Source organism: Chelonia mydas, chromosome 10 (genome assembly GCF_015237465.2).
Source record: "Chelonia mydas isolate rCheMyd1 chromosome 10, rCheMyd1.pri.v2, whole genome shotgun sequence".
NCBI lineage: Eukaryota > Metazoa > Chordata > Testudines > Cheloniidae > Chelonia > Chelonia mydas.
In genome coordinates, this window is record NC_051250.2 from 46,068,661 (window position 1) to 46,085,687 (window position 17,027).

Below are 17,027 nucleotides of genomic sequence, written 5' to 3' on the forward strand. Positions count from 1 at the left end.
ACCAGCCAGATTAAAGGATCCTGAGGCTCCAAAGGATGAGACCACCAACCTCTACACATTTTGCTCAATCCATCCTCACTATCTGTTAAAGTTCATTATCCCTAACACAAGTCACATAAAAACAAATATCTTTGAGCTAATGGAGGATAGCTGTCACAGTCACCTCAGCTATGCCCTTTGTGGGAAATCTGTAGAGCCCTGCAAATATGCAGATATCCGCAGATGAGGATATCCGAGAACCATTTTTGTGGATTGGATGCGGATACAAATTTTGTATCCAGGCAGGGCTCTAGAAATCTGGTCACAGAACACCAAGGCCCAACAAGAACTGTATCATTACAGAATCTGCTCTGGTTCTCCACACAGCAAAATCCCAGAGGGACAGAACTTCTGCCAGGATCACCTGGGCACAAGAATAATATATATTTCTCAGTGTTTCTCTATGTATTTCTCAGAGTTTCTCAGACACTTGTGTGTTGTTTGGCAACACCATTCTCTAACACACCAGGACTTGCTCCAACTCTCGAGTGGAAAAAAAGACTGGATCAGCAAGACTGCAGTGTTGAAAATAACACGCTGCTGTGATGGACGGCAGCGCAGAGATGTTTTCTCACTTCCACAGTGAGATCCCAAGAAGTCAACAGGTAAAACAAGCCAGATTCTTTATTTGAAGTATTTGGAGCTATGACTACCCAATTCTCTACCCCACTCCAACTCTAAGCAAGAATTATCTTGCACTAATGAGGCACCTTTCATGCAGTGAACCCCTAGAATTTTACAGTCTTTACTAATTTTGGAAAATCCACTTCCCTGCCACAGAAAGGCAAACCCCTCTGAGTTGGAACACAACAGCTATAAAATGGCACACAACAGCAATGCATAACTGTTTAGGACAGGAAGTTTGGAATGGATAATCAGGTAGGAAGAAGGTGCTTGCAAAATATCATTGGATCTTTGACCACACAGGTCAAGACCTTTAACATCTCAACCAAAAGTTCTCAAATAATACAGCACCTTCTAGCGCTGTGCTAGAATAATGGCTCAGTACAAACTCTGGAGATATATGGTGTCAAGTATCCTCCTGACAGTCGAAATGACAGACTGGACTTCTACATAGAGTGCTTCCGCAGACGTGCACAGGCTGAAATTGTGAACAAACAGCATCACTTGCCCCATAACCTCAGCCGTACAGAACACAACGCCACCCACAGCCTCAGAAACAACTCTGACATTATAATCAAAGGGGCTAAGAAAGGAGGTGCTGTAGTCATAATGAACAGGTCAGATTATGAACAGAAGGCTGCCAGGCAACTCTCCAACATCACATTCTACAGGCCACTATCCTCTGATTCCACTGAGTACCACCAAAAGAAACTACACCATCTGCTCAAGAAACTCCCTGCTACAGCACGGGAACAAATCTACACGGACACACCCACAGAGCCCCAACCAGGGGTATTCTATCTGCTACCCAAGATCCATAAACCTGGAAACCCTGGACGCCCCATCATCTCAGGCATCCACACTCTTACAGCAGGATTATCTGGCTATTTGGACTCTCTCCTCAGACCCTATGCTACCAGCGCTCCTAGCAATCTTCGAGACACCACCGACTTCCTGAGGAAACTACAATGCATTCATTGGTGATCTTCCTGAAAACACCATCCTGGCCACCATGGATGTAGAAGCTCTTTACATCAATATTCCACATGAGGATGGACTACAAGCTGTTAAGAACAGTATCCCTGATGAGGGCACGGCACACCTCATGGCTGAGCTTTGTGACTTTGCCCTCACCCACAACCATTTCAGATTTGGGGACGACTTATACCTTCAAGTCAGTGGCACTGCTATGGGTACCCGCATGGCCCCACAGAATGCCAACATTTTTATGGCTAACTTAGAACAACACTTCCTCAGCTCTCGTCCCCTAGCGCCGCTCCTCTACTTGCGCTACATTGATGACATCTTCATCATATGGACCCACAGGAAGGAGGCCCTTGAAGAATTCCACCTGGTTTTCAACAATTTCCACCCCACCATCAACCTCCGCCTGGACCAGTCCACACAAGAGATCCACTTCCTGGACACTACAGTGCAAATAAGTGATGGTCACATAAACACCACCCTATACCGGAAACCTACTGATCGCTATACTTACCTACATGCCTCCAGCTTCCATCCAGGACACATCACACGATCCACTGTCTACAGCCAAGCCCTAAGATACAACCGAATTTGTTCCAATCCCTCGGACAGAGACAAACACCTACAAGATCTTTATCAAGCATTCTTAAAACTACAATACCCACCTGGGGAAGTGAGGAAACAGATTGACAGAGTGAGATGGGTACCCAGAAATCACCTACTACAGAACAGGCCCAACAAGGAAAACAACAGAACACCACTGGCCATCACGTACAGCCCCCAGCTAAAACATCTCCAGCACATTATCAACGATCTACAACCTATCCTGGAAAACGATCCCTCACTCTCACAGAGCTTGGGAGGCAGGCCAGTCCTCGCTTACAGATAGCCCCCAACCTGAAGCAAATACTCACCAGCAACGGCACACCACACCACAGAAACAGTAACCCAGGAACCAATCCCTGTAGCAAACCTCGTTGCCTACTCTGTCCCCATATTTACTCTAACGACACCATCAGAGGTTCATTCACATGCATGTCTACTAATGGTATATATGCCGTCATATGCCAGCAATGCCCCTCTGCCATGTACATTGGCCAGACTGGACAGTCCCTACATAAAAGAATAAATGGACACAAATCGGACATCAGGAATGGTAACATACAAAAGCCACTAGAAGAACACTTCCATCTTCCTGGACATTCTATAACAAATTTAAAAGTAGCTATACTTGAACAAAAACACTTCAGAAACAGACTTCAAAGCAGCAGAACTAAAATTCATTTGCGAATTTAACACCAATAATTTGGGCTTGAATAGGGACTGGGAGTGGCTGGCTCATTACAAAAGCAGCTTTGCCTCTCCTGGAATTGACACCTCCTCATCTATTATTGGCAGTGGACTACATCAACCCTGATCAAATTGGCCCTGTCAACACTGATTCTCCACTTGTGAGGCAACTTCTTTCCCTTCATGTGTCATTATATAATGCCTGCATCTGTAATTTTCACTCCATGCATCTGAAGAAGTGGTGTTTTACCCCCAAAAGCTTATGCCCAAATAAATCTGTTAGTCTTTGTTGTTTTTCTAGGGATATAGGATACTCTTCATTCAATATTCCACCCTGCAGTACCTGGATTTCCCTAGAGGTCTCCTATCCACATACCAGCACAGCTCAATTCTGCTTAGCTCGTGATATTTGATAATCACAGCTTGAGGGGGAATGACTGCAGGCAAGCAAGTTCTTGGCTCACTTCTGTTTGGCTAATTCAGATACACTGCTCTGAACTGAATAAGCAGTGCCCAGAGGCATTCAGGAACAATCAGCAGCCTCCAAATGGGTGAAGGCTTTGGGATTTATTGTTGAACATTCTGTCTGTTGTCACTTTGTGGGACTGGCAGGTGAGAGCCACAGGAAGCATGTGGAGGATACATTACAGATAAAAAAAAATGTACATCACTCACGAGAAGATGAAGCTCTCTTTCACAGCTTAGGCATGGCATGAAGTGCCAGACAGAGGGCCTGACTAAAGTGCCAAAAAATCTGGTACTTTCATTAATGTTGTCCTACTTCTGCAACAGTCACAAACATCAATCCTGATTCATTTTCACACATGTATCAGTTACAGATGCAGTCTACATATGAACTCAGGAACAGCGTCAATTCAGCTAGTGGTGCAGCTGCACTGGTGCCGACTCCCAAGCACCAACAAGGGCAAGTCAGAGTTTGCACCAAGAGAGCTAGTTCAGGTTCCCCTTAGCTCAATCAATGTAAACCCCCTGGTTTGCCCTTGGCTACCCTTAAAGAGTTGCAGATCACAAACACTGGTGGAGTGGTAAATAATGACGATGGGGCAATCATACAGAGTCATCTGGATTGCTGGGTGGGCTGGGCTCATGCAAATAAAATGGTTTTAATATAGCCACAACTGCAAGGAACAAGGAATGCAGGCCATACCTACAGAATGGGGAACTATCTCCTAGACAGCAGTGACTCTGAAAAGGATGTAGGCGTCACAGTAGCCAAGCAACTCAACATGAACTCCCAGTGCGATACTATGGCAAAACTGACAAATGCAATTCGTAGATATACAGAGAGGGGACTGGAATACTATGTGCAGTTCTGATGTCCACATTATAAACAGGATGTTGAAAAGTTGAAAAACAGGGTGCAAAGAGAGCCACAAAAACTATTTGAGGGCTGTTGAAGATGCCTTACAGTGAGAGACTTAACCTAAACAGATCGAGCTCAAAATGAAGCTCAAGAGGTGACTCGATCACGGTCTATAAGTGCCTTCTCAAAGGGAGAACACACCAGCTACTAAAAGGCTATAATCTAGTGGAGGGGAAAAACAAGAACCAATGGCTTGATGTTAAAGCCAAATTCAAATTAGAAACAAGGCACAATTTGTTAACAGTGCAGGTGATCATTTGTATTCCTGTAGCACCCACGAGCCCTTGTCATGGACCACTGGAACAAACCATCAGAAGAGGTGGATTCTCCATCTCTCAAGATCTTCAAGCCCAGATGCCTTTCAGGAAGATATGGTTTAGTCAAACAAATTATTGGGTTCAATGCTGGAGTAACTTGGTGAAATTCAATGGCCTGTGTGGTCAGGCTAGATGATCTAATGGTCCTTTCCGGCCTTAACATCTAGGAATGTGTTGAAACAAACTAGACACATTACTCCTACAGAGACGTGGAACAGTTTTGACCACTTGACCTTGCATGTTAATAGCTGATTAAAAGACTTTTCTGTAATCAAGCTTTTATTATATGCAGCATATATGCAAACATGTGTATTATCAGAAGTAATTTAAAACAGTTGATAGCAGCAACTTCAAAAAGCTGAACGTTCAGAGTCCTAAGCCACTAACGATCTTAAACCTGTCAAACTAGTCACGCACCTGTCAGTGTTCACACACCCTCTTTCCCTCCAAAGTCATACAAGGTTCAGCCATAGCTCATTCCCATTCATATCTTTGCTCATTCATCAGATCTTGTTTCTCTAGCCTGAGGTAGGATTGAGTGACCTCAGTTCAGGGTCTCTCCAAACTTGTTATTTCACATACACTCCCCTCTCTGACCTGGGGCTTGTGACTCCCAAATTGCTTTTAAACAATGCAGATCTTTTTAGGCTGGAGGACGGGGTCCTTGGATTCCCTGTTTACACAACGTTCTCACTAACCAGAGGGCTGGGACACCAAGTCTGCATTTCACACCAACCTAGTTTGGCATATTACAACCAAAGAGGTGCTAAGTCAGCAGCACCCTCTCCAGATGCTGGAAGTTACAATGCGTGCCTACTCCATCAGTCTGATAGCTCTGGCAACCATCAACACTTAGGGTACATCTACACTGCAATACAAAACTTATGACACAGCCGCAGCTGGCCCAGGTCAGCTGATTCAGGCTAGTGGGGCTTAGGCGCACAGGGTTAAAAATTGCAGCACAGACATTAAGGCCTGGGCTGGAATGCGGGCTCTGAGATCCTCCAAGGGGGACAGTTCTCAGAGCCTGGGCTCCAGCCTGGCATCTACACTGCAATTTTTAGCTCTCCAGCCCGAGCTCCATAAGCCTGAGTCAACTGAAGTGGGACTGAGACTCAGTGCTTTGGGGGTTTTATTGTTGTGTAGACATACCCTTAATGCGTTAATGCAAGGGACATTACTTGGAGCTGACAGAAAGGTATGGTAAGATTACACAGCATCATAGCATGCAAACAGCAAGGCCTGAACCAGTATAACACTTTGTCCTAATTGCCCTTTCTCGGAGCGTGCAAGCACCAAGAAAATTTCCCTTCTTAGCACTCACGCAAGGTCCAACCAGTCAGACTGGTTTATCTAAAACAAGCTGATGGAGATAAACAAACTCTGGAGGAAAGCAATCAAGGAGATAGCGTGTAAACCCACAAACAATAACACTACTGTAACCAGAACTGAACTCCAGCCAAGCTTAATTATGTTTGGGTTGGAAGGTGGATCTTTATTGTTCAGCGATCAAGATAATAAAATAGGTCAGCTTAGGCCTTAATATTAATGTATATTTTATAGCTGCCCATGAAAAAAAGGCAGATATAATTAACTATTCCTTAACATGCACAGCAGCACTAAATCCTCATTAACCCAAGGAATGTAGAAATAATTTCTAAAGTACACTCCATACTGGGCACAGACCTATGAACAAGTTACCCATTCAAATCAATTACTATACCACACAGCATATGCAAAGGATACACAGGGCTGGAAAAAACCTGACATCCACTACCCAAAGGGCTAAGCTCACTAATCAGAAGTACATACAAGAAATGAGGATGGTGGCTTTAAAAAGCAAGGTCCAGGAGCAATGTCCACATGAGAAGTCCTGCTACCCAACCTCTACTACTCAACTGCTGAGAAGGGCGGAGGGTGATGGGATTGCTACCAGAGTGCTGTTCCTGGGCCTTACCTTTTGTACAGGCCTCTGGCTAGCAGAGGTCTGACATATGAAGTTTCACACACACCCTCTAGAGTCTAGCTCTTCGAAAACAAAAGACGAGCCGTCTCTTCCCCACCCCCGAAATCCACAGCCTTTTGGCTGCAGCCAGGGGTGCGCAGAGAAATTCTCTAATTCTCTGCCCCTTTCCAGAGCCTCTGACAACTGCAACGGAGAGCGCATTTTGTCTTGTTCTGTTCCTTCTCCAGAGTTTCTACTTTTAGCTCCTCCACCGCCATGAATAGCTTCAGTTTCCACCTCTGTTGCTGCTCAGCTTTCCTAAGCAGGAGCAGCTTTACCAAATCTGTGTAATTCTTGTCAGTTTCATGTAGGACACAAGGATTGTGAGTAGCAAACGTGAAACTGACCAGAGTCTGTATTTCATTCTGCTGCTGGTAAAGCTATGAACAGGGACAGAGGCTCTTAAGACATCTGTCTGTAGACTCAGGAAGACAGTACTACATTGGTTTACACTTGATTCAGAACCTTAACTAAAAAAAAAAACACCTTAATTCTTCTACAGATTAAAGCTTAAATTCTACATAAAAACTAACAGCAAAAACATTTTTAACTACATCAGAAGCAGGACACCTGACAAACAAATCAATGGGACCACTAGACAATTGAGGTGCTAAAGGAGCACTCAGGAAGACAAGGCCATTGCAGAGAAGCTAAAGGAATTCTTTGCATCTGTCTTCATCCTCACAGAGGATGTGAGGGGGATTCCCACACCTGAGCCATTCTTTTTAGGTGACAGATCTGAGGAACTTTGCCAGATTGAGGTGTTGATAGAGGAGGTTTTGTAACAAATTGATAAATTAAACAGCAATAAGTCACTAGGACCAGATGGTATTCACCCAAGAGTTCTTAAGGAACTCAGATATGAAACTGCAGAGCTAACTGTGGTATATAACCTATCACTCAAATCAGCCTCTTTATCAGGTGACTGGAGGATAGCTAATGTGATGCTGTTGCAAAAAAAAGCAAATGCAATTTTGGGTTGCATTAACAGAGGTGATAGTACCATTCTATTCAGTGCTGGTTAGGCCTCAGCTGGAGTACTGTGTCCAATTTTAGGCCGCCGCTGTATACAAAGGATATAGAGAAACTGGAAAGAATCCAGAAGTAAGTGACAAAGATGATCAAAGGGATGGAATTCAAGCCATATGAGCAAAGGCTGAAGGAACTGGGTACATTAAATTTGGAAAAGAACAGATTAAGGAGGGGGGACATGACAGTGGTCTTCAAATTCTTGATGCACTTCAGTTCTCCAGATGGGCAGGTGTGGTAGAAAGCACGCAAATTGCTCCCCTGTTGTTCTCATAAATAGGGCATCTAGGCTTTCTTGGTAGTCAAGATTTTTGTTGTTGTCAACACTTAACTTTTCTTTTTAAGTATTGTATAATGGGGAACAAAAGGAGGAAGATCAACAGAAGCCAACCAGAAGGAGTGAATGCTAATTATATATTTGGGGGGTAATTCACATGCAGAGCCCCAGGGATGGATTCAAATAAGTGATGATCGAAGACATGATAAGCACTGTACTAGCTTCAGTGTTCGTTTTTCCTCTGGAACAGACCCAGTTTTGCAGTCTGCCTTCTCCACTCTAATGCTCCTCCTACATTTCTGAAGAGCTTACAAGAAAATATACTACCTGTTCACCACTATCATTCTTGGTCCCCCCCGCCCCAGAAATCCTACTGCCTCTATAAAAGCACAAGTTATAATAAAACACAGCACAGCCGCCTCTAACAGTCAGTGTTTTTCTTATACTTCGGTCATATTAGTATAGCTTGTCATGCCAAAAAAGTCCCCTTGAATTGAACTGAATCAGATTTTCACGCTAACGATCACAAAATGACACCCATGTCCATGCTTGGTGTTCTTTCTGCAAGACTGACCATCTTTGTTTTGGGAGTGGAGGTGGAAGAACCCAGGAAGTCCATCATCTTCTCCTCTGACCTCAGATGCCAATCTGACCGCCTTTAGGTCTCACTTCAACAATTTATGAGATACAGGAGGCAAACAGCTGCCAGGGTATTTTGCATTTCAAAACAATTACTTTAACCAAAGTCTACAGAGATGGTCACTTAGGAGACAAAGGAGAAAACCCAATCTGTTCATTTCACCTGCTGTCTAATCAAAGAGGGCAGAAATGAAGAAGTAACTCAGCAGAACATGAATGGTCAGGGAACAACCAGTGAATAAAATATTGCAAGTCCCTAAGAGTGTTTGGAGAGCTGGGCCCTAACAATCTCAAAAGCTCCTCTCTGTTGGGTGAAGGTTGCTAGATTCAGAGCATCCTCCTGTCCTTTAGTGAGACAGGTTAATAGAATTAACCTTTTAAAAAAGATAGGTGAGCATAACCGTGGAAGAGAGACCAGGACTGACAATGGAACATCAGCCACTTTCATCTAGCCTTCGGGGTATTGGATTTTGAATCAAAGGCAATAAAAGATCTAGGAGTCATGGGTCGATTTAAGACTATTTATCTGAAACATACAGTTGACTATAATAATAGTTGGGCTACCAAACAATACTTCCTAGTAGTCCACTGGGTTGCTTTGCTACAAATGGATTTGTCCAGCCTTGTGTTCATTACAGAACCATAGGACTGAAAGGGACCTCGAGAGGTCATCTAATCCAGTCCCCTGCACTCATGGCAGGACTAAGTATTATCTATTCTAGACCATTCCTGACAGGTGTTTGTCTAACCTGCTCTTAAAGATCTCCAATGATGGAGATTCCACAACTTCCCTAGGCAATTTATTCCAGTGCTTAACCACCCCTATTATATAGATGAACTTATTTAATGGGCAATAAAATGCACTGACAGACCTAGAGTTTCTTCTGAAGAATTAGTGCCATCACACAGCTGTCCAGTCCCCTGATCTTTGCGGTGATGATACCACTTCAAAAAACTCCAAGTTATTTCCTGGGCCACGTGTCAGAGTAAGAGGCAGGAGCCTGCAGGGATTCACACTCAAATGGCTGAGCTTCCCGGCTTCAGGCATGGCAAGAGCTGGACATTAACTACTTGTCAATCAACACAGCAACTGTGACTGTGTTCTTATTACATTCAGACAGACAGACCAATCACTGTCAGTCAATGCTGAGCTCTCACAAGACAATCCGTATCCAAGACAGACAGGACTAGATTAAAGAAATGACTAAAAAGTAGCGGTTTCCTGTATAACTAGAAAGTTTGCTTTCCCAACTAGAGATTCACTAATGAGTTCAGACAGAGCCTTTCTGAGAGAAAATGACGACGACTCGGGGTCTCTTTGTTACAGATATCCAGAAATAATAGATTTCAGTCCCATTAACACTAATGAGGGGCTTGTCACTCTGAACCTTCCCTCCCTTCCTGTTTCTCCAGCAGCTGCTACCCTTTAATCGTTAGAAGGAAGTTACCAAGTTAAACAAAAGGAAATCACAACCGTTTAAATAGATAATTAGTTATTACCCACAGAGCACTCTGTATCTGTGCCGAGAGAGAGGGGAAGAGGCCAAAGATACTAAATCCACCTTGCAGAAAGATCAAGAGGGTTGACCCTCCTGTCTTCAGCGGCACTGAAGGACCCACCGCCACTGAAATGCCGCCAAAGACCGGAGTGAGTGAAGGACCCAGAGAGCCGCCGGGTGAGTCCAAGCGGGTGGCGCTTTTTTTTTTTATCTCCGCTCCCCCCGTTTTCTCCACCTGGCTACGCCACTGGCTGGAGCCCAGGCACCAAGGGCCCATACAACTCCGCCTGAGCCGCCGCCGAAGACCCGGAGAGCTGCCAGGTGACTAAAAATTAAAAAGGCGCCAAAAAATTTGAAAGGCGCCACTTCTGCTCTGTGGGAGAGCGGCCGCTGTCCCGCTCCCCCCCTAGCTATGCTATTGGCTCCAGCAATATTCAGGGCCTGGAGGCCCGGCTCCACCAATGTTTGGGGCCAGGTCTCTCCCCCAGCCCTGCCTGCCACGCCCCCCCCCCGCTCCTCCCCCGAGTGTCCCCCGGCCCCCACTTGCTGCTCACGCATGCCTCCCCCGGGTCCCGGAGCATCCCTGCCTCTCCCTTGCAGCTCCAAGCTGCGCTGCAGAGTCCTAGTGCGCCCCCCTCCAGCCTGCCCTGCCCTGACCCTGCCCTTCTGCCTCGGACCCTTCCTTTTTCCAGTGGGACCCTCCACCAGCACAGGGCGCCCCCCTGCCCGCAGTCACCGCTCCTGCCCCACACTGGGCAAGGGGCAGCCCCACCCCCCACCCCAGTGAGGCTACAGTGAGGGGCAGCAGCAGGGGAGTAGGTGCACATGTGATGGCAGCCCCCCCGCCCCTGCCCGGCACCCACCACAGGGGAGGCAAGGGGGCTTCCTGGGCCTGAGAGGGGCCCTAGGAGCACGTGCAGTGACAGTAGTGTGGGGTGAGTGTGCTGCTGGATGGGGGAGAAGGGGAATTGTAGGATTGTAGGCAGAGCTCACTGCTGCCAGCGGGGAGAGGGCTGAGGGGAGTCCTCCTTTCTGGCCCCATCCCCGGGGCAGCCTGCCTGCACCCCAAACTCATCCCCAGCCCTGCCCCACCCCAGAGCCTGCAACCCCAGCCAGAGCCCTCCACCCGCCCCCCGCACTGCAACTCTCTGCCCCAGCCCTGAACCTCTCCAACACCCCAAACCCCTCATCCCCAGCCCCAGACAGAGCCCTCACCCCCCCCCCCGCATCCCTACCCTCTGCCTTAGCCCCGAGCCCCTCCTAAACCCCTCATCCCAGCCAGAGCCCTCATTCCCCAGCACCCGCACCCTAACCCTCCGCCCCAGCCCTGAGCCCCCTCCTGCATCATGAACCCCTCATCCCCAGCCCCACCCCACAACCCTCACCCCTGCACCCCCTCCCACACCCAAACTCCCTCCCAGAGCCTGCACCCCTCACCCCAGCCAGGAGCCTACACCCAAACTCCGCCCCAGAGCCTGCGCCCCTCACCCCTCCTGCACCCCCACCTGCTGCCCCAGTCCAGAGCCTGCACCCAGCAACCAAACTCCATCCCAGAGCCTGCATCTCATACCCCGCCCCCCACCCAAACTCCCTCCCAGAGCCCAACCTCTCACCCCTTCTGCACCCAAACTCCCTCCGACAGCCTGCACCCCAATCCCCTGCCCCAGCCCAAGGCCTGCCCCCCAGACCTCCTCCCCCCACCCAAACTCCCTCCCAGAGCCCTAGGCAGGTGGGGGGTGGGTTCTGGGCACCACCAAAATTTCTACAAACCTGCCACCCCTGAGAAGTGCAACTTTTCTATCACCCCCCCAAGGGACTGCAGATGTGCCCTAGTAAGCACAAACAGGGAATTCAATGTCTGATTGATTTCCTACTGTATAATGACTGTTTGCAAAAAAAAAAAAAAAAAAAAACCCTAAGGTAGAATTCCATCTGGAAGACTCATCAGAAAGTTAGCTATATAGGCTAGGAAGACCCTGCAGAATGAGCCATCCCTTAGCTTTATACACTACTTTTCATCCTAGACTTTAAGGCGTTATGGAAACTATACAGACAAGAATCACTTATCCTCTCCCCTGCCCCACACTGCAACAAAAAGAGCAGCTAATTTACTGCTCTGATCCCCTTTCAGTCATTACTTAGTTTAATATACTGAGCACTTGACGAGCCAAAAACAGTTCTGAGGTAGGAGGGTGCCAAGTTGAGAAGAGGATTTCATTTCCAAACTCTGGCTTTGCTCTCTTTTTACCCGCCCCCCCCCCCTTCTCCCTCGAGTATTAGGTTATGAAGATATAGCCTTCTAGGAGATGCAATTCTTAGAAAAGATGGGGAGATTTACCTCATTAGTTGAATTAAAAGATGTCACCAGGATAAATATAAATACAAGTCTTGTTTGTACACATCTTAGTAGAAATAAGGAAGGAAATAAACCGCACAACAAGAAACAAGGACCTCCTGTACTAGATGCTCTGTATGTTAGAATAACTGTTTATCCAACCTTTGTCAAATTCAAATTCAGGCCTTTAGATTATATGTCTCTTATACACACTCCCTGCTTAATTTTCACATTAGGTTACAGCTCCAAAATAAACTCTGATCCAATTTCTTGGCTGAGGTCCAGCACATTCATTTCAGGCTTTTTTTTTTTTTAAACCACACGTTTGTTGATTGAAACTGAGTTCTGTGATTAACTGGTTTCATGCTAGAGGTGAGGGCTAGCTGATGTGTCAGCAGTTTGATCAGGCAAAGAGAAAATTCTCTCCATCCTCCACTTGTTTATATTAGGCAGACAAAGAGATAAGGTTTGGCAGACTCATTCCCGGCAGCAAGAAGTGATTCAGGCCATGGCACCTCCCACCTAACACTGCTCTTGCATGTAATCTCTCCATCCCCAACAACTGACTCCCTACATGCAAGCAGAAGGTGGCCTGCTCCGAATATCCCTAAAAACAAATACTCAGACTCAGGGGGACAGAGTTTATCTGGAGGGTAACACGATAGCAAAACAAAGATAGGCCAATGAAATTTTGGGTCACAAATCCAAAGGCATGGCAAACAACAGGAAAGTAATAGTCTAGGTGGCTCTGAATATTGTGTTCAGTTCTGCTAAACACGTCACCAGAAAAATACCAATGTACTAGAGGAAGAACTACAAGAATGATTAGGAGGTTAGAGGAAATAAGATTAAGACGTTTATAACTATGTATCATTTAGCTAAGCATCAATTAAGGGTATAGAAGACTGTCCGCACATGTTTGAAGCGTGTACACTCAAAAAGGGAAAGAAACTATTTAATAGAAGTAAAAGGGGGTATAACTAAGAGTGGCAATGGGTTGAAATTATCACTAAATACGGGTAGATTATCAGGAAAGCTTCCCAATAGTGAAATCTCTTAGCCTGAGGAACTGGTCCCCAGAGGTAGTGCTGGAAGTACCGTCACTTGCGGTATTTAAAACCAGTTGAACACTTACTAGTGCTTTGTGCAGTAGGGAACAATCCTACACTTGCCTCAGGGAGATACATCCCTCCCCCCTCACGTCCTCCCCGTTCCGTTTAAAGTAATCTGAGCTGTTACAAGAATGTAAAACTTGACTTTTTTTAAGCGGTGACTGTTCCTTTAACTTGAAGTTTTCAACATGTAAAATCCTGTTGACGAACCTATTAATTCCTTAAGCGGCCCAAACAGTGCATCTCAATACTACCTGCAGCACTCCTGCGCTTTCTGGTCCTGTGCAGAGGTTAATAGCACTGTTTAGTGCAAAGCATAGTATAAGCAGTTATTGTGCAAGTTTTCCCCAACTGTGTGAATGCACCCCTGCAATGCCAGTACCAATACCTTCCTAGCAGACAGCAAGCTGTCAGACTGAGGGGTTAGTGATGTATGGGTCAGTGAGTTATATTTGATTTTAGTAGTTGTGGAATCTAAATATAGAAAATGTTTGTGTTAGGCCATCTAGTCCATCTCCCTAGTTATCAAAATGTGTTTTGTGCACCTAACAGCACTACATGCAGTTTCCTGTTCGTCTGGACCTTTCACACAGCAACAGGCAAAAGTGGTTAAAAAAAGAGCATGACTGTAAAACTACAACATTTGGACATGGACATTCAGGAATACATGTAGTACCTGAAACTACTTTCAACTCATCATTTTAAACTGACTAGATTTCAAACTTTAAACACTAAAGCATGTTAGCAGCTTTACTGGCAGATGCTATTCAAACCCAGGCAGAACATCAGAAGCTCATGAACTGTACTGCCTCATATCACAAGCAACATACCAAGAGTGCCAAGATGGTCACAAGTACTGAATCCTGAGACAAACCCTCTTGAGAGTTAGGGGTCAATCCACACAGGCTCTCCACGCTACTGAAAGCTAAGCCTTGGTTCCAATTGTCACAAGTCACATGAACCTAGTCTGATAGTTCACAAGACAACTCTGTTCCACTGTAACTCCTTTTCTCCACATCCTGGCCTTGTTCCCTACTGTAAGCTTATCCCCTTTTACCTTTATGCTTTTGATGTCTGAAACATGGCAGATAAAGAGGGTTATAATGTAAATACTGTGGTAAAGTGCATGGATCCAAGTCTCTGTAAATGAATAGCCATGCTTGTTGCACTAAGGTGACAGATGCCCCCTGTGGGAACACTTCCCAGTTATCTCCTGGAGGAGCCATGGAATAAGCATCCTCAGAAGTAAAAGGACCAGCATACCAGTGCAGAATTCCTTGTTAGTATTTTGGGGTACGACGATCCGTCTGTAGACGACGGGCTCTGATTCCAGGATATTCTCGTCATGCCGGTAGCGAGCTGGCCTCTCGTTGGGGGTACCCCTGGAGCGAGTGCCACTCCTCCTCTCATAAGTGTCAATCTCTTCAAACACTGCTGCCTTATCAAAAAGAGCCAGATTCCCTTCAAAATCAAAATCTGTGTCTGGGATTTCCTCAATGTCATCTCCAAAACACTCATCGTCTTTACTCTTCATCTGCCCGTTCTTCAGGCCACTCTTCTTTGGAGTCACCTGGTTTGGGTGGCGGCTGCTGGATGACCCTAAACAAAAAATAAAACAGGTTGAAACCAAGTCACAAGTGGCACAAACATTCATTCAGATGCCTCCTTTTGTACAATTATCTAAGTTGGGTGTTCAAGATACTGAATGATTAGCAAAAGTGCATGTTGCCAGGTGGTGTAGACAGGCATTGTGCTGGCTTTCCCACACAGCACTTTTAGTGCACCTCCAAATCCTGCTGACCTGCTACTCCCTCTTACAAACAGACTACCAACAATAGCATGTTGTGCAGTAAGCAAAAATCCACTGGAGACTAGGCAGAAGCTCCCATTCACCCAGTTCTAAGGAAAAATCAAGCTATGCAGCAGCAGTGTGCGTACATTTATTGTACGGCCCCTTGAAAATCGTTTAAGCCTCAGCTGGGTTGCCTCCCCATTATCCCTTATGTCTGTGGGTAGAAATTCTTTCCCACAGAGCAACACCAAGACTTCCCATCACAAAAGTACCTCAGAATTCCTTGTGCTGGTGACTACATGCCTCCTTGAAAGCAATGTAGCCACCAATACAGGGAATTTGGGTGTTCATCTCTGATCTGATCAAAGGCTTCTGGCTCCACATGGCTGAACTGGAAAGTTGGCCTGGACAGAGTGAAAAAGTTAAGGGTTAAGTAGTATTACTGAGCTGCTGATGGGCAGCAAGAGTCACATAAAGAGCATTTACAGTGGGGCTTTCCGTATGTCGTATGTAAGGTATTCAAAACGGCAGACAAAATGTTATCCTCTGCATTTACATTGTAAAGCTTGAAACAGTACCTCAGATTGCTATTTCATTTCCCCCTTTATCTCCTGCTGCCCCACCCACAAAAAGACATCCCTTCATTTTTATCACTGTTTCCAGCAAGAGAAAGTACAGTGACCCTCAGCTCAAAAGTTTCAACTGCACCCCTGCACTGTGACCAGACTGATTTGAAGCTAGAGTTCCAGATCTGGAAAAAGATTTGCATTAAACCCCTATCATCAATGGCCTCACACTTATTCATTGAACAGACTACTTCACTGCACACTCTATGAGACAGGAGCATCTTATGTTTGGACAATTCTAAGCATGCTACCGGTGCTCAACACAATCGTGATATTAGCGACAGCTACCACCCCTCTGAGTCCTTACAGAAACAGAAAATAATCAATTGATAGGGACAAGATGGGATTCCAAGTTGGCAAAGAGACATGCTGACATCACCAGTGCCAACTAGTTACAGAGGTTAACTAATCTGTAAAGCAGTGCTTTCTTTGCAGGGAAGTGGCAAACTCAGATCATACCTGGCTTGCTCACAGGAGAGTTACGTGTTTATTTGAGTAAGCTAGTGGTAGCTCATTCCAGTTCCCTTCTAGACTGTCTGTCCTGCTTTGGGAATCTCTTCCCATTTGGAAGTAGCACTGCAACCACACCCAAGATGACAAGATTGATTGACATTATGTGCTCTTGTATGAAGAAAAATTCACTGTATGAGACACTTGGAAATGGTAGTTCACAGAACTACTGCAACCCACTGGAACCCCAAAGTGCCATAATTACTGTTAATAGGACTTGTATGTGCTGGTCTTTGTGGGCAAAGTCCAGCCCCCAGATTGTACACTTGTACCAATCAGACTCCATGGAACCCTTTCCAAAATGCCATATTCTCACAATTATTTTCTTCCATCATGTTATGAAATTTATGGTTCCACTGTTTAATCTGTAAATGAAGGGATTTTAAATTCATAGTCTAAACATGCTCCAGCCGCAACATTAAAAACTTGACAGAACGCGAGTGCAGGGGAGCTTTCAGAAAGACTTACAAAAAAAAAACCCCCAAAACAAAACAGGAATTCCAGTCTGGTCTGTGTGGACACAAAGGATGCCAAGGCATTTTAAGAGAAGAGGGCTTTGTCCTGC

General features: G+C 45.7%; 1 protein-coding gene across 4 annotated transcripts in view; it reads right to left on the bottom strand.

Annotated features, from left to right (window-relative positions):
- The window catches only part of EDC3 (enhancer of mRNA decapping 3), a 64,185-nt gene that overhangs the window by 16,703 nt on the left and 30,455 nt on the right, over positions 1–17,027 (bottom strand). For all 4 annotated transcript variants that reach the window (XM_007065850.4, XM_043524203.1, XM_037910669.2 and 1 more), the window contains exon 4: positions 14,798–15,133. In XM_007065850.4, coding sequence (XP_007065912.2) covers positions 14,798–15,133 — 336 coding nt within the window. The remainder of the gene's footprint in view (positions 1–14,797; positions 15,134–17,027) is intronic.